A 26,700-nucleotide genomic window follows, 5' to 3' on the forward strand; every position below is an offset into this window, starting at 1 on the left:
TATCAATTTCATGTTACCCTACTAGGCAGCAGGGATCACAGGTCATCAGTCATAAATGGTGACAACTGGTACTTTTTACATCAATAGGCGATGTAAAGCAATATTGTGGATCTAAGGCTGCCACTTTGCATTTAGTATTATAGTTTTGCAATTTGCCACACTTAAAGTTGTATATTGCTAAAAAATAACGGACCAAGTTTCCTCTGGCTAAAAGATATGAAGTGCTCAAGTTAAGTGGATACTGTGATTTTTAATGAACACTAACCAATAATTATTTACCTCAGGCATTTTCACTACCCCTGAACACACCTGGAAGCCACTGAAACGCCTTGGTCTGACCATCCTGCGGAGCCTGGGACTTGGAAAGAGAGGTCTTCAAGAAAGGGTCCAGGAAGAGGTGCAATGGCTGATAGAGGCTCTTGCAGTGAGTAAAGGTATGTGATGGAAAGCGTGGGTGCCATTTATAAACCTTTAAACAAGTTGGGAGCAATTGCAAGGTGTTAGGAGTCTCATGGAGCTTCACATTCTATGATCGGCCAACACGCTACTACATTATTTGAGTCAATGACAAAGACAAAAAAATTACAGCCAAAAGAAAGGGACCTTAAATGTAATTGACTCCATTGCGCCAAGGGATGAAAAAGAGACACAACAGTTTCCCTGACCATCTATTTGCATGGGAGATGGCCCATGTGTGTGAGTCCAGTGACTGAGATCTCTGCAGCGGAATGGTATGTGTATGCTAGTGTGAGTCCTTCATAGAATCACGCCAGTTAAAAAATGCACATTCTAATGCCTCTACCTGGCTCAAAGAGAAGAAGGGTATATATCACACAAGGATGTAGGAATGCTGCAAAAAGATGCATTACGGCAGGCATGACCATCAGAAAGTCATTTGTTAGGAATATATATGACATTTACACAATGATATGATGCTCATCTCCACAATACATCTAGCCTCAGTGTCTCACAAATTTAGGAATGGGATATGGTTTGCAGTCCAATAGGGAGAGTGTTATTCACACTTAGTTCTAGTGGGTAAACATACCTTCCGTAGGGCTAATTGCAGACAAAAAACATGTTGAGACAAGCTAAGTCTATGAGTGGTAATTATAACCCGGTACTACTCAATGAGTTCACCAGGGGCATAGCATTGAAATGCTTCTTGTTGGAAAATCAACTATAGATCTGTGTTATGCATCAGAACTGAGGTGGGCCCCAGCCATGGACAGTAGAGTGGAGGCCTGACTATTCTTTAATCACCCACTCATATTCAGCTATAATCCAGCAGCCACTTACTGGCCAACGAGGTACCCGAAAATTCTGTGTTTCATCAGCTTTCCATCATCTACAGCTGGTTTTGGCATCCTGCTGAGATAGTGTAGGGAACAGCGGATCAAAGAGGAATCTGCCTCCCAGTGACATGAGTCAGAAAACATTGGCCTGTTCTGGATTTTTTAAGGGTTCTGTTGCACCATTGGGAGTACCTTTCAGTCTCACAGAAATTACTAGGAATCCAAGATCCCTGTCAGATTATTCTCAAGCATAGTTTTCATTCAAGAAAGACACCTGTTGGAAAAGTGTCCCTCTCTGACAGGGCACCCCAACTTTGTGCCTTCTTCCTCCTCTTTTTCTGAACTTCCTTTTGTTTACTTTAGGACTCTGAGCACTTTACCACTGCTGACCAGTGCAAAAGTGCATGTGCTTCTCCCCCAACCATGGTAACATTGGTGTATACACAATTGACTTAATTAGTTTACTTATGAGTCCCTTGTAAAGTGGTATACCTTATACCCAGGGCCTGTAATCTAACTGCGACTAGTTGGCCTGTAGCACTGGTTGTGCCACCCACACAAGTAGCCTTTCAAACCTGTCTCTGGGCTACCATTGAAAGGCCTGTGAGTGCAGTTTACTACCACTTTGACTTGACATTTAAAACCACCTGCCAAGTCTTAAACTTGGCTTTCATTACATTTAAGTCATCCCTAAGGTAGGCCCTAGGGAGCCCTAAGGGCAGGGTGCTGTGTAAGTGAAAGTTAGGACATGGACTTTTAAGTTTGACATGGCCTGGTAGTGAGTGACAAACAGCTAAATTTGTTTTTCACTACAGTGGGGCCTCCTCCTCTCACAGGCTTGCATAGGAATTGGGAATTGCTAAAAATACCTTGAAGATGTAATTCATGAGTAGAAAGAAGCAGCTTCATAATGTTTCATATCTTTGGAATGGTAATGATAAATCCTCTTTACTGGTAAAGTTAGAATTAATGTTACTGTTTTAGAAATACCATTATTGGGAAGTGAACATTTCTCTGCTCTTACTTCTCTGTGTGCCTTGCAGCCTGTCTTTAATACATGTCTGGGGTGGGTGACAGCTACACTTTGTGTATTTCCTCCAAAAAGCTACAAACACAGGATGGGTGAGTGTGAAAGAGAATTCATCTCCATTTGTTTACATTCTGATTTACCCTGGGCGTAGTTTGCGTAGTAGCGCTACGCATAGCTACTCGAAGTGCACTTTGCACTACGCGTAGCTACGCAAAGTGCAGAGTGCGGGGTGGAAAATGCAGTTCGGACTGATTGCACAGTGCCGGATGCTTGTCCACACTGTGCAATCATTGCAAGAGGCACATTGCACAGTGCAAGCGGTCGTTTTTTGCTACTCGAGTAGCTTTGTAGTCGAGCTGCAGCTTTCTCAACCCGGACTGGTAGTTTCTCATCGCAAGCAGTTGCGAGCATACGTGACCACACGCAATGAGAAACCTGACTTCCCCGTGTTGAGAATCTCGCCGGGAGGTTTATTTTCCACGCTCGTGGTCGGCAACTTGATGTTGCTGATGGCGAACGAGAAAAAAGACTCGCCGGGATGGTGTTTTGCTCTCTCGCAGTTCCCAACTTGACGTTGAGGACTGCGAGCGAGCAAAAAATGCCCGCTACGCGTTTTTGCACAGTGCTGCATGCAATTTGCGTAGTTGCGCAAACTATGCACACTCCGTGAGCGTAGCGTAGTTTTCCGCCCAGGCCTAATTCTGATAGCTCTTCCGGGGCAGGAAGAGAGGGGGGGAGCTGATACTTACAATTGAATAGGCAGTGTCCTGTTTCCTACACAAAAGGCTGATTACCCCCTATTGATAGTCTTGAGCCAATGCTGGGATGAGAGGGGGACCTGTGCACTTCAAGGGCCCGTTTTGAAGTCACCCCCATCTTCATTAGCAGAACTGGGTATAAGTACTGGAGCGCTGACCCTACCAAGGCAGTACGCTACTGGACCTGGGAAGAACTCTGTCAGGAGTAAAGACTGCTGCGCTATAAGTATTGCCACTCAGCTGATTGGAGGAACTGCTGTTCTGCTTTGCTGTGCTGCCCTGCTGCCTGTTGCTCTATCCTCTGCGGAGGACAAAGACTGGACTCATTTCACTTGAACTCACAGTGGCTCCAAGGGCTTGTTAGCTTGCCCCCTGTTCTGAAGTCTCAGGGTCATGAAAGACTTCCTGCAACTCTGCAACAGCACCTGAACTTCAGGAGACGATCGATAAATGACAACACTTAGACAGACTGTACAGCCCAACGACAATGAACAGCTCAACTCGATGACAGCACAGCACCTACATCGTAAAGGGGTTTAATGCCAAAGCCTTTTTTGACTGCATGGAGCAGCAGAGGCATTGCCTATATTTACGGGTTCGACGATGACAAATAATCTCCTCTTCCCCCGCATGACGTCTTCGACGTTGATACTTGCTCCATCCAAGGTACCTTTTTGGTGGGACCTGCTTGAGTCCTAAGCACCATTTGACTCTAAGCACTATCTTTTGGTTTATTCTTTAAAAATTCATAACTTTGGTTCATCGTATTGGATGTTTGTCATTTTGGTCTTGTTTTACTCAACACATTATTCTCTAATTATCTAAACCAGTGTGGTGTATTTTTGTTATGTTTTCATTTTGTTATTGTGTGTTTCTATTGCACAAATACTTTAAACATTCCCTCTCTAGATAAGCTTGACTGCTCCGTGTCAAGGTACTAGAGGGTGAGCACAGATTATCTTTTAGTGTGTATCTAGCTTACCTTGATGGTGTATGATTAGTGTTACCCAGATAGTCATAGAGATAGTATGTGTTTATAATCATGTTCAAGTCTCCACTGAGATAGTGAGCAAATATAGTGATATCAAGTCCCCACAGTGATAGTGTGCTATTGTAGTCAAGTTCAAATCTCCACAGCAATTTGTATAATGATAGATATGTTAAAGAACCCAAACTTATAGCATTAGTTGGAGGCTTAATGGACTTAAGTGTATCCTCTTGAGGGATCTGTGTTTGACATCCTACACACATGTTTGAATCCTGGTGTTTCTATTTAGTCTTGCATCCTTCCAAGTTGATGCAATATTGAGTTACAATACAATAAACATCTATTTTTCAGCACCATGAAACCTCTAGGTGTGAATGTGCACTTTATAACTACACATGAGATGACGTTATGTGGGAATAGTGTTATTCAAGCCCGCACAGGAGCTAAACTGGAATAATCCCATAGATTTAATAATCTAACTTTAAATAAAGTAATAATTGACTTAAACTATGTTCATCCAAGAAGTTTTACACTTACGTAAGAATGTGGGCTTGATGCAAAAAAGTAAAGTTAGACCAAAAGTGAAAGTTTAAGCCAAAAGTCTAACTTCACTGCTTTTTGGTATTCACAAAGGGTTGTTGCAGGGTTTCTGCTGAGTCACAGAACTATGCTTGGGACCACAGAACCTTAGTTGGCATGTACTGAGTCATCCTACCACCTTAGTACCCATGAGCACAGGCCCAACTAGCTATAGTGTCTCACTTGCCCTCCTACTCATTCACAGAGACACAAGTGATTAGACAATCCAGAATACAACACTCCCGACACACTCAGGAATCAAGGTGACAGGACACACCCTTTCGCTCTCACACTTGTACCTGCCCACAATAAGATCTGACAGAGACACAAGAAAAGTTTAAAATATGTATTTTAACTATTGTGCTCTAGTAAGCAGTATACATGCCACAATAAGTAAGAAAAGGCCTAACACAAATGAGGTCAGCATAGTACGTAAATCATAAATCATAAAAGGAGCTGTCATGATATTAGACAGGGTAGGTTAACCCTACTCTCCTTCTATAGAAGCAAAGTTATTATACATTAGAGGATATATGGGTGTTTGAAGCAGACCTCGTACCTATGAATGCACAGATGAACATTTTATATTTCAGGTATAGTCACGATCTCCTCTCTGGAAATCTCTCTCCAAGTGTGTGTTTTACATGTCTGTGCATACCTATAGTCAAGAGTAGGTGTTCTCCAAACAACAGCTGCATTTGTGTGTTTTGCCTAGTTGCTAGGGCCTGACCAGAACAGAATAACAAGGGGCATTGTCTTTTGGCCTTGTCTACGATGTTTAAACTAAATCTCAGGAAAGGACAGAATGCAAAAAAGACAGCAGGTTCTGTGATAAAGTACAGCCTGGTAGAAAGCAAAATATGCATGTATAGTAATGTGCACAAAGCAGAGTGAAGCCTGCAACGTGCTCAGGCTAACATAGGGAAAACAACATGAGACCTACACAGGACATATGACAGAGTCTACCTAGTTCTTTATCATCAACTTCACCACTAGGCATCATCTTCATACAGCTGTGTAATGATAATCCCCAAAGATATGGCATGTAGTTATAGTAAAGGTCTAGAGTTGAAGGAGAGTGTATGTAGTGATAGTGATTTTCAAGCCCTGTTGAGATTGTGCATGATTATATAGATGCCTAGGACCCCATGCATATAGTGTTTAAATAATAGTCACTCTCAAGTCCCATAGACATAATGTGTGATTATATTTATGTTCACGTCCCTGCAGAGATAGTGTGTGAATATAGCAATACCAAAGTCCCCACAGAGGTAGTGTTCAATTATAGCAATACTCAAGTCCCTACATAGATAGTGTGTGATTTTAGCAATACTCAGGTCCCCACAGAGCTAGTGTGTGATGATAATTATGTTGCAGTCACATTAGATAAAGTGCCATTACAGGGATGCTCAGGTCACTGAACAGATAGTGTGTGATTACAGTCCTGTTCAAATCCTCCAAAAGATAGTGTCTCCAGATCATATGGAAGATTTAAACTTTTCTTTTTCACCACTAAACATTTAAAAAATATATATACTTATAGACCCCTGTGGTCTACTTTCAGGTCTATCACAAATTACCCATCTAGTTTCAATTCCCCTCTATCTTTCTTTTTATTCCTTAGAGATGGATAATATGTTTGTCTTGTGCTGATTTGTGAAATCAGTAGACATGATAATTTTCTTCCATGTTCTGAGGACACTGGCATCAGTGGGTAACTAAATTAGCTGAGGAGACCATGTACAATGGTGTTGCCTTGTCTTATTGAATTTGTCTTTTGTCTTGTCTCTATGGAAGTAGATCAACCAGCAGATGATAAATCAATATCCCCATGGGCAAATGAAGAAAATCCTCCAATATGAGGAAGGCATGATGCACATGCAGTAGTAAAATACTTCATTGTATTAATCAATTGATTACCATAAAAATGCAAAAATTGCAAACCTTACCCAAGGCCATTTTCAATACTTAATTTTGGTGATAACATATTGTCAAGGGTTAATTTTACCAGTAGCCATGTTTCTGAATGTACTCCGATAATAACATTCAGAAGATTTGTATCAATTCCCCATGTTATTAGCTTACTCCATAGCCTTTGTCAATTTACCTTATGGAACGATGCAGAGTAATCCATTAAACAGGCATATAGTGTTGCTTTCTGTAAGCATGATTTTTTCTCCTAATAGAGCCAATGAAATGATATTAGCATTTGCTGAAAACCCTAAAGAAATCCGTTTTGTGTTTTTGGTATTAATGATTTTTCCTCTGCCCAGAGCCTCAATTTGTTTTGGAGTTGTTTTGCCATGACGCATGTCTTTTTAAAATGCACACAGTATCTTATCTGGATCTATATTTGATTGCTAACAGACTGCACTATATACTGGTTTGCAGATGATCCCCTTATATTAATGGCTTATGCTTTAGATGCTAGATAGTGATAGCTTCACTCAAGCTTTAATTATTTGCTCTAGTATAACACATAACTAGAGCTTGGGCTGTGGCTAGATCAAAGATAGAATTTGCACAGCAAGAAAGACCAACATTATTTCTATTAGTGGAGTGTGGCTGACAAAAACCATTGCTGTACCTTTGAACTACTTTGTATTTTATTCTCTCATATTGAGAAGATTTTGTCTGTTAAGTAAATGCCAAGATGTCTCTTCTCCTCAATTTTATTAAATAGTGGGATGGGTTATTTTATTTTATCAGCAATTGAGAAATACATGGACAACGCAACTACTACAGGTAGCAATTTGAGAAAAATATAACTATGTTCTGAAGCGTACAACAATAGGTTATGAATAAACTGTACAGTTTACTAAAAAAGTAATCAAAAAGGGACTCCTTTTTGTGAAAATTAGGAAATGATGAAACTGACGTACACGATACAATCATTACATGAGGTTGGGCATTTGTGTAGATTTGACATCTCAGTACGATTGATGATGATGACTTACTTTACTGAAGAGGTGGATTTTTGTGGTAAATTGACACCTCTTTTGACAAAATACTACTTTGGCGCCAGTCTTCACATTGCATCTTATTATCTCAATGTTTTCTTTCAGTTTAGAATTTGAGAATGTTGTCTATTAAACATTGCATGGGATATTCAGAGGGTTGGCCACATAGATTCCTCTTAAAGAGGGCATTAACTGGCAGCAAATACCTAAAACTCTGTTGAAGGATGTACTAATGTTAAGTTAGCCAATACAATAGTGACCCACACAGCCCTTGCCACCTAGTTCAGCTTAGGGGACTCATTATGATGTAACATCACACAAAGAGCCTTATTTAGAGTTGGGTGTACATGGTACTTTGTCACAAACATGTCAGATGTTCCACTGTATTACAAGTGCCATTGACCATAATGCACTTGTGACAGGTCAGGTGGCTTAGTGGATTAAAGCATCCCCTGTAGGGGCCTGTGTTTGACCTCATGGTCAAAGGCTCAAATCCTGGGAAACATCCTTTACAACACAACTTTTACCACGCAGTGCCTTTACGGCGCAACTTTTACAACGCAAACCATTACAACGCATTGCGCTGGGGGGCGCTCTAGGATAGGGAATACGTTTAATTTACTATCCAACACCTTCCCTAGTGTCCACGGGGACTGGAGTTGGAATAGTAACTTAAACTATTCACTATCCAGCACCCCAAAGCGCTATGCGTTGTAAAGGTTTGCGTTGTAAAAAACGCGTTGTAAAGGCATGCGTGGTAAAAGCATGCGTTGTAATGTCATACATCCCAAATCCTGGAAGATCCACTCAGCCTTTCATTTTTCTGAGGTTGATAAAATGTGTACCGTGGGGTAATAATAAACATCTATTATTCAGCGCCATTATACCCTTCTGGGTGAATGTGCACTTTACAAATATGTTACTCGTAGTATGGCAGATAGGCTATCCATTGCGTGTGTGTCGGAGTAGCTGAGCATCAAATTCTAATTCAGGCCTTACATGTAAACCCAGCTGTCAAGCTTATGTTCTTCTTGGGGCCCAGGAAGCTGTTTTCTATACATACACTGCTTCCAGAGAGTATGTTCTAATAATTGTAACAAGTGTGGTACAGAATGTTATCATTAGATACTTGCCCTTCACCCTTGTTAGGCACCATGACCTTCAGTTCCGCACATAACATGCCAGCAGGCACTTATCACATTGCAACTACTCTAGCACATTCATTACTATTACAAAAACAGAACAAGTAAGTGTAAGCTAAAGATCAAATCTTCTCCGAGTTAGCATTAATAGAATGATAAGTGTGTTGTGTAAAGATACAATCTCTAGAAATAACAATCTCATCATTTGAATTTTATTCAATTTTCTGAAATAATGTTTTAACTAGCCAGTTCACTTTGTGATCAAATGTATGTTATATTCTAGTAACTGTTCCTCTTTTTCCTCTTAGGAAAGGCCATGGACCCCTGTATTGCCATCACCAATTCTGTCACCAATGTCATTGCTCTTGTCATTTTTGGGCATCGCTATTCTAGTGATGATAAAGAATTCCTTCAGCTGACGAAAATCAACACTTTCCTTGTGGGGTTTCTGTTTTCAATGCGGGCCCGGGTGAGTAAATGTAAATGTAAATGTGTTTGTATTTATATAGCGCACTTCTACCCAGAGGTCTCGTAGCGCTGTATTCATACCGCTGTGGAACCCATCCTGACTTTCCTGTGAAATGTCCACTCCTGGGCAACCCCAAGGTGAAGTCAGGCATCCAAGCGCTGCTGGGGCCGTTGTGAAGATTAAGCAAGCTATTACCCAGAGTCACAGAGTGGGACCTATGATTAGACTAGGCACCGAGGCGAGAATTATCATGTCCACCACAGGCTGGGACAATGGAAAGCTAGGCTGTGTCCATGTCTCCCTACCCTCAACGAGCAACTGAATTAGAGCTGGAACACCCCTTTGTAGGTCGAGATTACGAGACAATGCACATGCCGCCTGTTGTCGGGCATATTGTTGCTTACCATGAACATAAAAGGCGTAGAGCCTGCCTATAGCGCGGGGACACACTGTTTCCTAGTGTAACCAGGCGCTTTATAAATTTTGTTATTATTATTATTATTGCTTATCCCTGGTTAGCTTTCATTGTCACTTTCATTTACCTGGTTCTTATTCTTGTCCCAGCTCATCAATTGTTTGTTTTCCTATTCCATTGAGCATTTCCTCTTCACCAAGTGTGTATGTCGAGTGTCTATCCTCAATGTCAGGGAACTACTTTTTTTGTGGTAGCATTCTGTGACAGAGCATGTGTTTTTGAGCTGTCTCCCTGTGTACTTCTTTCCTCCTACTTGTGCTGCTTGCCGCTGAGTGCTTCTCCATGTTGCATCCGCCACCCCACCCTCCCCATGTTGCTTCTGTATCCCCTTGCCCTCCCCATTGGCTTCTACACCTCCCGCCCTTCCCTTATTTCCTCTGTATATCGTCGCCCTCTCCATGTTGCTTCTGTGTCCCGCCATCCCCCATGTTGCTTCTGTGTCCCCCCATTCCTTGGTGTTGCCATTGACCCCTCTGCCCCTGATACTTCGCCCCTTGTGCATCCACCTAACATTCTTACCAGCCTGCTTTAAAAAAAACTGTAAAAACACTTTTGCAGGTTTTGTGTTATTTTTTGTTTACTTAACCAACATGGATTGGTAAAGATAAATCAGAACAGGTTGTTGGTGTTAACGAAATTACAAGAAACACACCTGCACAACCACATTGGGTCTACAACTTTAGTGCTAGCTGACAACAAACAATGCATAAAAAGGGATAGTAAATCTGAAAAGTAAAAGTCACCATATAGGTGTTTTTAAAATAATTAAGAACATGTTCACAATGAAAATATGGATCATACATCATTGTGCTAAGTGCAATGTAAGATCATGTAGAAACTTGTGTACACAAGGGGAAACCGTCAGCCACACATTGGCTATCCCATTTATTAGCCACACTCTACAACATCATACATGTAACTACTCCCCTTGTGTACAGCACATCCTGTATTGTTTACTAAAGTTGTCACAGTATATAAGAAGTTGCAATGCATATATGTACATACCTATAAATAAACAAGCTGAATCAATCACCCTGTAGTAAACTATCCTTTTTTTCTTTTTTTTTACCCATTTTGTTTATTAGCATTTGACATAGAGGACATTTACGCAAATACATATATAGCATAACTCTAGTGCGTCTGCTGGGTTTGGGCAGAAACCTTGTGGTACATATCAGCTCACCTAAAGGGCTGTACATAGGTGTTACATGGATAACGCATAGGGTTATTATGACGTATAGTATGCAATACCACTTAAATGTTAACAGTGATAATCTCACCCTTAAACCACAAGGTATTTGTCCGTAGGCACTTAACCAATGAGCCGTGCTGTATTTCAGGCATAGGGCGTTAACTTGTGGTTCCATGGCCTATTTTTGATTTAAGCAGAATAATATAGACATTTCGGCAGTCATTGACTGTAGCAGCACAAGACAGGGGCATCTCCATTTTTTAGAAAAACATTTAGACAGGCCTGTATATGTGCTAGTAGCCATCCCTCCCCCCAACTCCACCCACAGGTGTGACCCTGCTAGTTTTGGGGGGGACAATGCTATGAGGGTCTCCATTAAATAGCCAGGCAAAAGAGAGCCAATTCAGCCAATAAAAGCAGACATGGCATCCACAACATAGTAAACTATCCTTAAACCAATTGTCAACAACTAATGTTTGGAGTAAGTGTTCACTACTACATAGAATTGCTGCACCTAATTTCAAATGACAATCACATACCATGCTAACCAGTGTATGCACTTAACATAGTAGACAATGTAAATGTAAGCAGAAGTTCCAGCCATCATGCTAAACAAACACATGTACTATAAAGCTTGAAATGAAACATTGGGAATGCACAGCAAAAAGAATGACTGGAAAAAGTTGGTGAAAATCAAAATCATGATTTATTCTCAGAATAGTTATTCGTCTCTCTATGAGTCCAAAATAAAAAGCAAAAGTACAAAACCAAATGTGGACTGCTGTACGGCAGTACACTTGCCTCCAAAAACACTGGCAGGGGAACCTTCCCAAAAAGGGGCATCTTGTGGGCAGTCCGGGCACCTCAATGTTGTCACTTGAGAGGGGTGGGCTTGAATTTGGGAGGGGTAGATTTGATTTTGGGAAGGTGGGTCAGATTTTGGGAGGGGTGCCTCAATACAAATCCCATTCAACACAATCGCTAGCAAATTACAAGGAGAGTTAAAAGTAATTAGTTAACAACATATAAACATTCGTACACTCTCTAACACATTAATAACACCCTAACTCTCTCCTTCAATTAAATAACTAACCTAAATGAAAAATTAACAAAAAATATTTGATCTCACCTGACCACAGCTTCCTCATCCATCCAACCTTGACTGTGAAGATCTGTAGACTAGAACAGAAAGATGCAACAAAGAACGTCAAACAAAATTGCAGATATAAAAGTAAAAAAGCCAATTACTATGATGAAAGGATATGGGAGAGCCTAGAAGAATGTTTAAACAAAATATAATGTTACATTTGAAAATTTTAAATAAATGGTACAGAATTGTATTAAAGTGATAAATATATTATTAACATTAGTCTGTTTCTAAATATTTTTCAAAACGAAAACATAATAAAATATGTTACATTTTTAATGTGTAAGGTTATTATTATTGATACTTTTATTAGCATTCAATAAAATCAATGTGATTTGATTTAAATGTCGATACTATTATTGCAATGCTCATATTTAAATTTTTCAAGATAAGTTTTACTTTTTTTATGTTATTTGTTTTCATTGATTTGTTGTTAAAAAAAATGATTTATGAATGTTATTTGCCACCAGCCGCGGCCCATGCAGGTAACAGCTGTGGGGCGATGGGGCCGGGTGAGGGGGGGATTTCAGCGGATGATGACAAAGGAAAATGTATTATTTAGTCAATTTTGCCTCGTCATCGTCTGTCGAAACCAGCCCCCCACCCGGCTCCATCGCTCTTACCTGCACAGGCTGCAGCTGTTTGTAACCACTGAAAATAGTACCCTTATCTTCTATTCGAAATATAACAATCTATTTAATTTTTGTTAAATAATTTTTATACTATAATATAGAAAATATTTAAAATAAATATTGTATAATATTCAATCAAACATCAACAAATTAGTATTAGCATTCAGAACTGAGCTTTGATAAATTCCCACCCTAATCCCCTTTGCTCCTAGTATCCAAATCCTAAAATAAAAATTAGATAGATTTAAAAATATAATTAAATAATATATAATTTGTATTACAAAAAAATCTAGCATCTTAATTATAAGATTTATGTTACAAAGATTTACAATTTTACATTTTAACAATTTATTTTTCTTAATAACAATTTTTAAATATTTATAACTAATTTATAACAATTGATTACTTTCCAATATTTTGAGAATCTTGAGAGGTGTTGGTCCCCAGGCCTGCAGGAAAGTCCATACGGGCCCCCGGTATTAATTTCATCTTTTGCCCAAGGTAGGTGATGGCCCCGGGGCTCCAGGGTAGGCCGTATAGGCCCCCATGCATTCATTTTATTTTTAGCCCCAGGGAGGCCTGCCCGCATAGATGAGTTTAAGGGCCATGGGAGGTGGTGGCCCCAGTGCTATTGGGGCCCCCACATTTATTTAACACAACTATAGCCCGAACCCCTGAATGGAATTGCACCAATTTTGGTAGGGAATTAAAAATTTTGACCCCCCCCTTTTTTTCAAGATTTACTAGGGCACTTTTTTCCAAAACTTTCGGGAAGATTCATCAAATGGCGTCAAAGATTTAGGCAAGTCAAAAAACGCTTAGTGCAACACTAGGGAAAGTGTTGGACTTTGGAGGGGTTGAATTTACTATTCCTACTCCAGTCAGTGCAACAGTAAGGAATGTATTGGACTCTGGAGGGCATACATTTAGTATTCCCACTCCAGGCTGAGCAACAATAGGGAATGCTTTAGAGTTCGAAGCGGTTACATTTACTATTCCTACTCCAGTTAGTGCAACAGTAGGGAAAGTGTTGGATTTTGAAGGGTTTGAATCTACTATTCCTACTCCAGTCAGTGAAACAGTAGGAAAGGTTTGGAATTCGAAGGTATTACATTTACTATTCCTAGTTCAATAAGTGCAACAGTAGGGAAAGTATTGGACTTTGGCGGGGTTCGATTTACTATTCCCACTTTAGTCTAAGCAATAGTAGGGAAAGTGGTAGACTTCGGGGGTATTGAATCAACTATTCCCACTTCAGTGTAAACACAGCAACGAAAGTATTTGACATAAAAAGTATTACATACATTAATATAAATCATATTAAATTATCTAAAAAGGTTCAACACTTACAATGAAACATTTTTCAATTGGAGTATACCAAAAATATTTATTGATTGAAAAGGTTAACAGTTAAAAAAAAATAGAAAATTACATATAGTAATATAATCTTTACTAACTACAAAACACTCTATAGGTCATTACTATTTAATTTAACTTGATGAATAAAAAATAATTTTGAATAACAAATATCTTCACAAACACTAACCATTAAATAAATTATAACTTTAAGAAAAATAATACACATAAATACATTGTACATAACTAAATTTCAATTAATAAATTGCACAAATATATAAATTAATATAAAACATTAGGGGGCTGATTATGATGTCAGTGGGACCGACATCTGCCCCTGCGGTCCGCCTGCAGCATTACGATGCAGTAGGCAGAAGGACCGTCTGCAGTGGTTCCGACTGGCTCATGGAGCCTGTGGGTGCTTCGGAATGCACCATAATCCCCTAATGACAGCGGAGCCACGCCCGGCTCCGCTGTTGGGATTATGATGGCACTTTCCAACAGTCTTTTCATGTTGGCCTTTCCGACTAGTAAAGGCTGTTGGAAAGTGTCTTTGGTGGCCCCAGCAGTGCCTCCTTCTCCCTGGCCCTCTGCTGTGGGACCTGGGGGGCCCTATGGTACCCCCCTAAACATCCCTGCACAGTGTGGCAGGCACTGTGACATGCCTGCCCGACTGTGCAGGGATGTTTCTAAACATCTATTTTACAAAGGAAGCTTTTGCTGCAGGCCTTTTCAACCCGCAGCACAAGCTTTCATTGTAAAATGCATGTTTGCGGTCACAACTTAATGCTGCGGTCGGAACCACCGACCTAAGGTTCGGCGTTCAAGACAAAATCTATGAATATCATAATTAGGCCCTATGTTCTTAGCAACCTACTCACCTAAAAAAAAGTAAGTGTATTAAAAAATGAATATTTTATAAACATGTAAAAACTCATTATAAAATAAATAAAATGATAAAACAATAATACAATAATTGTGAAAATATTTAATATTCATTATTATTTTTCAAATAGAAATGAATTCTTACAAACAATAGATTTAAACAAAAACATTACATTTATTTCCTCTACTCAACACATTCCCATACGAAATTAACAACCCACAACTAACCTATACCTTAAATAAATCAGCATTAAGCTATTTAAAAAATAAACAATCAATTAAATAACTACGTGTTGATAATGTCTCATTTTAATTAACAGTTAAATAAAATTACCTATACATTTTTAATTTGTATAACTTGATTTACTTCCTATGATATACCCCTACAAACCTGTTAACCCGCTACTAAAATATAACTTACTACAACTAATAATATTACTAAATTGACAATTAAGACTTGAATTTTAAATATAAAATATACCACTAAAATTGTGATTGCTTATTAATCGATGTAAAACATATTTCGCACCCTGCCCCCTTTCAAACCCTACAACCTGCTATGACAGTATAAATCACTAATAGCATTAACAAAAAACACTTAACATTGCAAGCTACACTTATAAAAATGATTACCAATTAATCCAACAATGCTAACAACTAAAATTAATATACCTAAAACTCATTAACATAATCACAAAACAATCTTTTTTACCACTATATCACTAAAAATGATAAAAAAAACATCACTTACCAGCGTTCTTCAGGACCACACCCAATGATGAAATGATCAATTCTGGAAAGGCGATCTTGCAAAAGGTGCCACCATCAACCCCTCCTGTGCTTCCTTCATGAGTTTGCTGAACTTTACTCATCAATCCATTAAGCAGTTTGAGATTCTCTGCTCAAAGAAAATGCTTACAACCTTCTTAGAGTATCCTAATTTCTGTTGAAAGCCACACTTTCAGTAAGTGCACAACTCATCTGCCCAGGTACTTTCTTTCAGCCATTGTTCCATTGGCACTTCTGAGGTGGAGTACTGGTCAAACACCATCCCCCATCCCCTCTGTCTGTGACAAAACTGCTCCTCATCACTTTGAATTGGAACAGTCAGCACTATAGTGAGGTTCCCAATCCCCTCAGCTTTCTGATACCTTTATTGGGCTGACTATATTGATAATAGAAAGACATACATGGTGAAAGAAATGGGCATTATAACTCCAATGAAGTCAGGATTTCAGGGAATGCAGGCAAAGCTGAGATTTACACATCAATATTTCCAAAAGGAAAAAATATATTTCTACCATTTTAAACACAAATCAAAAATTCTTGCCACACCTAAATGCGGCTGCTTTCGTGAGAAACTCATTTATGTGTAACATTTAGTTAACTGTGTGAATTCAGTACATTGAATGTATTGCTCCTTCAAATATATCTGTAACCCAAAAGAATTGATGTTTGATAGTCTGCAATATTTGACAACCTTTGCCAATGTTTCCCCCTCTAGCTCTACAATGCTTTCCCTTGGATGATGCATCATCTACCAGGACCTCATCAGGATTTTCTTAATTATTATACCTTCCTGAACAATTTTGTGAACAAGGAGATACAAATTCACAAAGAGAATTTAGCGCATGAGGAGCCTCAAGATTTTATTGATTATTACCTGATTCATATGTCCACGGTAAGAATCTACTGCTTTCATGCAGGCAGGTTGCTTTTGATTATTGGGAAAGCTTTACCACTTCTAGATAATACTGTATTATTGGAGAAAAGAATCAAATGAATGGAGCCATTTTAAACACTAAGAACCTCATTACAAGCTCTGGGCTAAAGTTGCAAACACTTGTTTGCACAGGGATTGGAATTATGAGTTGTGTGATAATTGTTAGACACTCAACGTTTTCTTCAATAGATTCCAGCGGGTCAAACCTGCTGAAATGTATTGAGGGAAAAAAGCCTGTAGAAAAAGCAATACATGAAGAATTTGGCGTATAAAATACTGATTTTATGTGTTATGTCTCAGTTGAAAATATGGAATAGTAGATATTGATCACATGTGGTAAATATCTAACCCCAGGGTAACAGTACTACCAAATATAGTAAATACCTTACTCCCTTCCGCCTGACTTCATACAAGGGCCTTTGTTTCATGTGCTGTTACTGTAGGTATTTATCCTGACTAACCAACCAGGCCACTTGCCCGGAATAAAATGAAAGCGGTTCAGTTACATCTCAGCATTCTGCAAGATCATAACCTGCTCCGAATTCTGCTAGGCCCATACTAAGAACAGATTATGGGATTGAATTAATAGATAAGCAGGATTTATTGACCACTTTTATCTGCACTAATGTAAACCTTGATTAAATTACTCTTTTTCGTCCCTTTCTGTTTCTTCCCTCCTGCCCTCTTCCAAGCACCCATTCATTATTTCCTCTCTTTTAAAAGAAGCTTAATTTCATCTACCCCAGCCCCAATATTTTTGCTATGGTCTCACCCAACTTAACCTTGCCAAAAATTCACAAAGAGATTCCTGGCAAGGATAAGCTCATTTACATGATCAGAGATATTCACCATGAGGGTTGGATTCTCCATACCTGTAAGTCCCACATAAGGGCTGAGATTACGGGCCTTCCAACGTTTTCCTAGGTGCGGTTAGCATTGACAGATTGTAAACACCTACAAACAACTCTGTATGTAGGCATTCATAAATACCTACATCTCCCTTTTGATTCTTGGAAAGGTCTGATTGTTCTGCAACACTGTGGTGGCATAGATCAATTTCCTGGGGGGTGTTTATCCCCAGGGACAATATTTTACCCACAGAAAAAGTGTGCTTTGAATCATAATCCCATTCCTGCTATGGAGAGCTTCACACAAAGGGAATAGGATCCCAATGGGAATTTCACTTGACCATCACTGGAAGCTACATGAAATTCTGCACCTCTTGCAGCCCTCCAGGTGGATTGCTTGGAATGTTTGTGAATCCCAGAAAGTAGTGAATCGACCCTCAAACATGTGTGAACATTTGCTGGATTAGGTTTACTGCTGTCTTTGTGCCCTGGCTCCACTATTTGTATTTCCCAGCATTTATTTCTAGGATTGATAGAAGCCCTTTCAGAAGACAGATCAAACTTTGGGAGGTATTTACGAAAAAGTGGCGGGGCGTGTCGTTAGCCTCCTGGCCTTAACGTCTCGCTCCGCCACTTCAGAAACGCAAGGCTGCACCATATTTACAAGAATGTGTTGCAGGCTTGTGTTTCTCCCTGTGATGGTGCTTAGTTAATCAACTTAGCGGCAACAGAGGCACCCTTGTACCAGAGCGCAAGGGTGTCTGCGTGCAGGGGAGGATTGGTTATGTGTATGAAGTTGTCCCTCCCTGCACATGAACCATCCTAAAATGCCATTATGTAACTTTCATGTGTGCTGCTTCATGCAGCACACATGAAAGTTACTAAACGGCATTTTTTTTAAAGGTTGGTTTATGATCAGGAAGGGTCACCTTGCTGTACATAAACAAACCATGGCAGTTTGCTTTTCCCGTGTGTGCTGCACAAGGCATTAAACATGGAAAAAGCAAAAACAAGGAGAAATAATGCATTTCTCCTTGTTTCGCCTACTTAAGACCAGGAGTTTCCTGCTCTTAATTTTAGCGCTTCCTCCTATGTATGCAACCCTTGTACATAGGGTGCAGCGTCAAATACAAGGGGTGTTGCGGGGGAACGCCCACCACTACACCCACTGCATGCCCCTTTCACGCTAACCCTAGTGTAAAAGGGAGCTTTATGTACAAGGCAGCGTTAAGCCATGTTCAGTGGCAAGGCCCCTATCGCTGCGGGATTAATTATTGTATTAAAGAGATTTAGAATTCAAGGTAATAATCAGCGTTTCAGGTAAGTTTACCATGAGTATCAATAGGCAGCTGCAGGATGTAGTATAAAACCACACATTCAGCAGAGAGATAACCTTACAGGGAAAAATTGGGAATCTATGATTCCGTGGAAAATGTGCTTGGCAGGAGGGTACCAGCCACCAGTAAGGGCAGGGTGACAGTTCAGGAAGAGTGTTCTCAGCTTAGGCATAGAGTTTAGTCACATTTAGGATAAGAAAGGAGGCAAAATCTGGTAAACCAGGAGTGTCAGCAAGCCCACTGATATGAGCCAAAATCAGCAGAATTAAAGAACTCTCCACTCCAAGAAGGAGATCAGTCCCAACAAGGAAAAGGAGATAGGTGCAGCCTTGACAAAGGAAAAGAAGCCCACTACCACCTCTTAAGGGTGGTCTTTAATAATATCCGTTGACAAGCCGGAGAAGACATCAATTGTCACCCCACTGTAGTCTAAGGTAAATGTGACCATCATTTGTTTCTCAAGAAAAGTCATAAACCGTGTCCGTGGGTCATATCTGCCCAAACGCCGATATTCCGAACGATTGAAAATGACTTTTCTTGAGAAACATTTGGATTTGGATTATCATGTCCTATACTTTGGAATTTTTGAAAGACTGACTTTGAGGATGCTATAAATTACTCAAGTCTGCCCGAATTGTGTGGGTAAAATTGATACCTAGTCACTTTGAATAAGAATGTACTTACGACTGAAATTTGGAAGAAATATCTAGTTATATGACAACAGGATACCGACATAACTTGAAAGAAATAAGAACGCCCTGAAGAATTTCTGTTGTACAGAACGAAACGGGTCGGCTGGCTGTGGTACATAAATTTAAGGAAAATAAAAGCATTTGAATATACACCAAGATTCAGCGCTTCAATAAGGACTGTAAGTGATATGATTTGATTGGACTTGTTGTGCAAGTGGTGCTGTGCCAAACTTTGGAATATTCTCCACTACTCTCTGCTACTCACTCTCTACTACTCCACTACTCTCTAATACTCACTCTCTACTACTCATTCTCTACTACGCTACTACTCTCTACTACTCTCTCTCTACTACTCACTCCCTACTACTCACTATCTACTACTCTCTACTACTCACTCTCTACTACTCTCTACTCTCTACTACTCACCCTCTACTACTCTCTCTACTACTCACTCTTTAGTGCTCACTCTCTACTACTCTCTACTACTCACTCTCTACTTCTCACTCTCTCCTACTCACTCTCTACTACTCTCTACTACTCTCTCTCTACTACTCTCTCTCTACTACTCTCTACTACTCACTCTACTACTCACTCTCTACTATTCTCTCTCTCTGCTACTCACTCTCTACTACTCACTCTCTACTACTCTCTACTACTCACTCTCTACTACTCACTCTCTACTACTCTCTACTACTCACTCTTTACTACTCTCTACTACTCACTCTCTACTGCCCTCTACTACTCACTCTACTACTTACTCTCTACTACTCACTCTCTGCTACTCTCTCTACTGCTCTCTACTACTCTCTACTACTCTCTCTCTACTCCCTATTACTCACTCTCTACTCTCTACCTCTCTACCTCCCTCTACTTCTCTCTCTACTAGTCTCTACCTCTCTACCTCTTCCTCTCTACCTCTACACCTCTACCTCTACCTCTCTACCTCTCTCTAAATGCACACATATACACATATATATGCATATGCATTTATATATATGTATGTGTATATATATATATATATACACATACATATATAAACATATATAATCTGCATATCTATAGAAATTCAAATATAAATGCATGCATACATATACATATATGCATACATATGCATGTTATGTACATGAAAGTTTGAAAAACACTAATAAAAGCAAAGCTAAAAATCCACCTCATTACAAACAGAATGGCTTTAACTTAAACGAGGGCGAGATCTATTGTATTTTCAATGCTTGTTTACTTTGGTTCCATCAAGAAGGCATTCAGATGTGTCTCACATTTGCCATACATTCTGAATGTTAGCACTCTAGTTGCTCAGTAGATCACTGTAGTAAAGCTACTGCTCACAAGGGAAGTCTGCTGCTGGTATTCAAAGTGCATGTTTCAGTCTGCATGTCAGAATTGTTTTAATGAAATAGAAGAGGATTTGAGAAGTCAAAATGTGCCCTAATTTTTTTTTCTTCTATGGCAAAATGAACCATCTTATTTTTTTCCTTTGCAAATTAAATGTTTTAAGTGTTACCACTCTATTCCAATCAAGATGACTTCAGGTGTGCCATACTTTTGTCATAAGTAAGACTGTTTGCGCTCTAGTTGTTCTTTAGAACATTCTGGGACATTCTGTCATTGGGCTATACTTGGGCTACATCTGGGGGATATTTGTGCTACATTTGGGCTCTTTTGTCTCTGGTGGCCATCTTGGGAGACTTATTTCTTATGAAGTTTCCTAATTTCCTCATTTACTACAGTCTCCTCAGTAGGAAACTCTTTCAGTTTTCTACTTTGATTCCATCAAGAAGGCATTCAGATGTGACACACATTTGCCATAAATTCAGAATGTTAGCACGCTAGTTGCTTATTAGATCACTGTAGTAAAGCTACTGCTCACCAGGGAAGTCTGCTGCTGGTATTGAAAGTGCATATTCCAGTCTGCATGTCAGAATTTTTTAATGAAATAGAAGAGGATTTGAGAAGTCACTCAAAATGTGCCCTAATTTTTCTTTCTGAAGCACTAATCATGCTTTCTATGGCAAAACGAACCCCCTCATTTTGTTCCTTTTTAAATTAAATGTTTTCAGACGTACCACTTCATTCCAATCAAGATGGCTTCTGGTGTGCCATACTTTTGTCATATAAGACTGTTAGCGCTCTAGTTGTTCTTTAGAACACTCTGGGACATTCTGTCATTGGGCTATACTTGGGCTACATCTGGGTGATATTTGGGCTCTTTTGTCTCTGGTGGCCATCTTGGGAGACTGCATGTCAGAATTTTTTAATGAAATAGAAGAGGATTTGAGAAGTCACTCAAAATGTGCCCTAATTTTTCTCTCTGCAGCACTAACCATACTTTCTATGGCAAAATATGCCCCCTCATTTTGTTCCTTTTTAAATTAAATGTTTTAAGAGTTACCACTTTATTCCAATCAAGATGGCTTCAGGTGTGCCATACCTTTGTAATAAGTAGGACTGTTAGCGCTCTAGTTGTTCTTTAGAACACTCTGGGAAGCTGCAGTAGAACACAAAGGAATCAACTGACAGTCTCTGTCCTTGTTGGGTGTTTATGTTTTACTGAGAATGTCAGACTTCATTCTCACATGACTGAGAAAGATAATGTGAATTTACAGAAAATATGCTTTCAGTTTGGCTTATAGATCCCCTTCCAAACCACTGTGGGAAAAGCATGAGATAATAGTTTTCTTTCAAACATGATTCATGATATCCCAGCAGAAGGCTTTTTCAGATGGTAAAATCATCTTAGAACACACCACAATTCCTAAAATGAGTATGGTACCATCAACAAATGATTTATAATGTAACTAAAGTCCTAAAACCTTCTATTAACTGCAATGCTTTTTAATGAGGTGCTATCATGTATATTGGTCCCAAGATGGCTGCCAACACTTCTTGGATGAAGTGCTGACAGCCAATCAGATCTCACGATGAGATGGGTGGTTAGGCTCCGCCCAGATATATATATTTTTTTCTTTTGAATTCCTCACGAACTACTGGAGGGATTTACACCATTTAACCAATAGGGTGATCTGCGTACCAGACCCTACCATGTTCCCAAATTTGGTGTAATTCCGTTCAGCGGTTCGGGCTGTAGCCGTGTCTAATCGTCCTATGGAAATTAACATGGGGAAAACACGTTTTGGGACCCCCTTTTTTTCCCAACCCCCGCTTGACGAATCTTCCCGAGACTTTAAGGGAAGGAGCAGAGCGGAGCGGGCCATCTTCTTTGAGAAATTCGCGAAGATTCAACAACTGGCGCCAAAGTTATTCGCAATAGAATGTTGCAGATTTCCTATGGAAACCAGGTCCTAACTATAACTACTTACTAGCGACAGCCAGTAGGTAATATATATATATATATATATATATATTTTTTTTAAAGGTACATTGTAACGATTTTAAGTAATCATATACAATAAACTATTTGACTTGATACTTCCCAGATACTTCCATTCTCAGAGGTAATAACATGTACAGATACTGCCAGCATCTCCAAGACCAAACTGGCAGCTTCTCCTCTCATTCTAAAGCCACTGCAAATGCTCAGTAGCACCCCCAGATCCTGCCAGCTGAACCAACAATACCTTACCAACAGAACGATTTACCAGACAACCGCAGAATAGTAGGTCCACCCAGAGTAAGAAGGGTTGTTCTAACTCTGGAGTAATAGTACAGCCTAGATGAACACAATGCCTTCGAAGTGCACAACTCTCCCAATTCGCCCAAAAAGCGGTCCGTGGATTTTCTGGTAGTTTTGCCATGTGCAAATGCCACACACTTACACACACAATTTAGCATCTGTTGAAAGTCTTTCAAACCATCTCAGAGACTATCCAAAAATAAACAATATCAGCACCTACTTTGGTTGAAGTAGGAGATTTTAAGATGTTCTAAAGTTGAACCAATCAAATACGGCAAAAGCATATTCAGGTAAATGTTTTATTCACAATCGTTTCTGGTGAAAAAGTCAGGTGTAATGTTTAATTCTGCACCATGGAGATATAAACTAGTATTTAAGAAACCAAGGGCCTGATTTTGAGTTTTCGCAGACATGCTACTCCGCCACATATGTGTCCAATATCCAGTCCGCCATATTACAAGCTCATTATATAGTATGGCACTTGTAATACATCAGATGAGGAGAAACCTGCCCACCAAGCCAAACTCTAAATTAGGCTCAATGTTTTAAAATGGTCATAATCCAAGATATTCTTTATTTATTTATTTATTAGGGGGAGGGGCAGGGGTTCATGTCATTAGAGACATGCCAAGAAATATAGTTTCCTAATCTTGTTCACAAGAAGTATTTGGATATTATGGTGCACAATAAACACTGCTAATTTAGAGTGCTCCCCTTTGACCTCAAGACAGAATCACACATTTTCACTAAAGTAATGACTTTGATAGAGATACACATTCACTAATAGGGAATATTCATATTTACCCTTAACTTGGAGACTGGCTCATCAAAACTAGTTCATGTTGTTATTGCGCAGCCTACCACTACCTCACTGGTGCTTTTATATGTGGGTCTCATTCTGAACAAAGCTAATTAATCCCTAAAGAATCATCAGACTCAGTTTGTCATCCAAAACCCTAAGATCTCAGAAAACCTGTGCAGTAGGAAAACAACAAATATGGCTTGGGCGGAAGTCATCTTCCTTCCCTCTAGTTTCAGACTGTTATTACCTGAAAGTGGCACATGAGGAGTAAGATGCTCGTTGCCAGGAGTCAGAGTGTCACTTGGGTGAAAAGGGTGGGCAGTGGGTGTTGCTGTGGGCATTTAACCGCAACACATATTGATTTTGATGCTGCCCCCTGCTTGGGAGGGCAGCGTAAATAAGAGGTAGCACCACAATGAAGACCAGGGAAAACCTGGTCTTAACTTGGCGAACCGAGGATAAATGTTTTATTTCGTCTCGTTTTTGCTTTTTGGAAAAAGCAAAATGCCTTGGATTGTGTATGTGTAGGAAGGTGTCCCTTCCTACACATAAACAATCCTTAAAAAAAGATATTTTGTAATTTCAATGTGTACTGTATTAGGCAGCACACAAATAGGTGACAAAATGGCATTTCAGGATTGTTTATGTGCGGGAAGGGACAACTTCCTACACATGAAAAATGCTCCCCTGCATGCAGACACCCTTGCACTATGGTGCAAGGGTGCCTGTGTTGATGCTACAGTGTTAGGGAGAGGAGTTGGCCTAGCGGCTAGGGCGGTCAACCTTGAATCTGGAGAACCGGGTTCGAGTCTCGGCAATGACTCTGAACATCCTGTGATTCTGGGTAAATCACTTTATCTCCCCGTGCCTAACAAAAATGAATGTGTCCTGATGTAACGCAAATTTGCACTATATAAAAAAAGCTCCATTAAATAAAAAAAGTGGTAGGTGCAGCACCAGCACCACGTGAAATGCAAGGCTGCACCATATCCTTGCAAATATGGTGCAGCCTTGCGTTTCTGAAGTGGCATAGTGAGGCGTTAAGCCATGACGGCTAACGCCTCACTCCACCACTTCCTCGTACATATACCCCTATGTGTCTATGAACACTGCTGTTTACATATTGACCACAGAGGGTTTCTCGCCTGGCAAAAGGATGTTAATGCTGGAATTCTGAAGTTACAGGTATGTAGCATTTATGCTGTTTACATATTGACCACAGAGGGTTTCTCGCCTGGCAAAAGGATGTTAATGCTGGAATTCTGAAGTTACAGGTATGTAGCATTTTATTGGCCGCACCTCCTCTAAATGCGAGATGCAATGTGTTCCGTCAATTCTGAAGGCTTTGGTTTCCAACTGTATCCATTAATAAAACAGCACAGGCCCAATGCTGATTATCCACACCCAGACAGCATCCGTGACTTCATCCATGAGCAATCAAATATATATTTGCTTCTGTTTAAGTGAAACTTCTAGATAAAGTGTGTTCATCCCATGCCAATCTATCCCATCTAGGTAACTGATGATGCCAACTCCACATATGATGAGGCAAACATGAACCATGCTGTGATTGAAATTTTCATAGGTGCTACAGTGCCAGTTTCCTCCACATTGCGCACTGCACTCTTGCACATGGCGGTTCAGCCAGCTATCCAAGGTGAGTCTCAAAGCTATTGATTATAAGACAACATAAACACTTTTAAGATACAAAGGGCGGATGAGTGAGGCAGTGGGCTTGTAGTGGGCACTAATTACATCCACTGAAAGTGAGAACTGGATATGTTTTTCCTGTCCAGCAAAGTCAGAAATATAAGTCTATATTCAACACAGGCCTCTTTCGGGTTTAGTACTAAAATATCGTTGACAGAATATCTTCTGACATGAATAATGGGTCCTAAATATCCTCTACGAAAATATCATCCCACTGCAGATAATAACAAAACATCTACACCCAATGGGATCGTATTTATGGAAATGATATTAAGGGCACAATATTTACGTTAAGGGACGCCTACTTTCATATTCCCAGACATACAGCACATCGCAAATTCCTCAGATTTATGATCACAGGCAGACATTACCAATTCAAAGTCCTCCCATTTGAGGTGACTACTGCATGAGAGTATTCATCAAATGCTTAGCAGTGGTAGCAGCACATTTACGCAGACAAAACATCCATGTCTTCCTAATCTCGACGACTGGCTTATCAAAGCCAGCACTCAACCTCTGTGCCAGCAACACACTCAAAATACAATAGACCTGCTCCATCCACCAGGCTTTACCATCAATGTCAAGAAATCTCACCTTTTACTGTTACAGGTTCAATCATGTCTGGGGGTATCCTAAACACACAACTGGCATTAGCCTATTCCAATACACCAAGAAACAAAAATGTCAAAATGCTACTACCACTTTTCCAAGCCAGTCAACAGTTCACAGTCAGAACTGTCATGCGCTTTCTGGGTATGATGGCCTCATACATTGCCATAGTGCCACATGCACAACTACACATGTATGTGCTACAGAAATGTCTAAAAATAACAGTGGTTTCAGTCACAGGGTCAATTAGAGGATCTAGTGTTGATAGACAACCGCACTCAACACTCCCTGTAGTGGTGGAACACAAACAACCTGTTAAAGGTGCAACCTTTCCTAGACCCTGATCCCCACATCGTCCTGACAACGGACGCATCACTGACAGACTGGGGTGTTCACTTACAAAATCACACAGTCCAGAGTCT

General features: G+C 39.9%; 1 protein-coding gene across 1 annotated transcript in view; it reads left to right on the forward strand.

Annotated features, from left to right (window-relative positions):
• The first annotated feature begins 342 nt into the window (after positions 1–342).
• The window catches only part of LOC144791494 (cytochrome P450 2J2-like), a 73,304-nt gene continuing 46,946 nt past the window's right edge, over positions 343–26,700 (forward strand). Inside the window, exons 1-4 of the mRNA XM_078666190.1 lie at positions 343–434; positions 9,061–9,221; positions 16,413–16,589; positions 25,475–25,616. Of these exons, the coding sequence (XP_078522316.1) occupies positions 9,069–9,221; positions 16,413–16,589; positions 25,475–25,616 (472 nt within the window). The 5' untranslated portion in view covers positions 343–434; positions 9,061–9,068. The remainder of the gene's footprint in view (positions 435–9,060; positions 9,222–16,412; positions 16,590–25,474; positions 25,617–26,700) is intronic.

The sequence above is a fragment of the Lissotriton helveticus genome, chromosome 11 (assembly GCF_964261635.1).
Source record: "Lissotriton helveticus chromosome 11, aLisHel1.1, whole genome shotgun sequence".
Classification (NCBI taxonomy): Eukaryota; Metazoa; Chordata; class Amphibia; order Caudata; family Salamandridae; genus Lissotriton; species Lissotriton helveticus.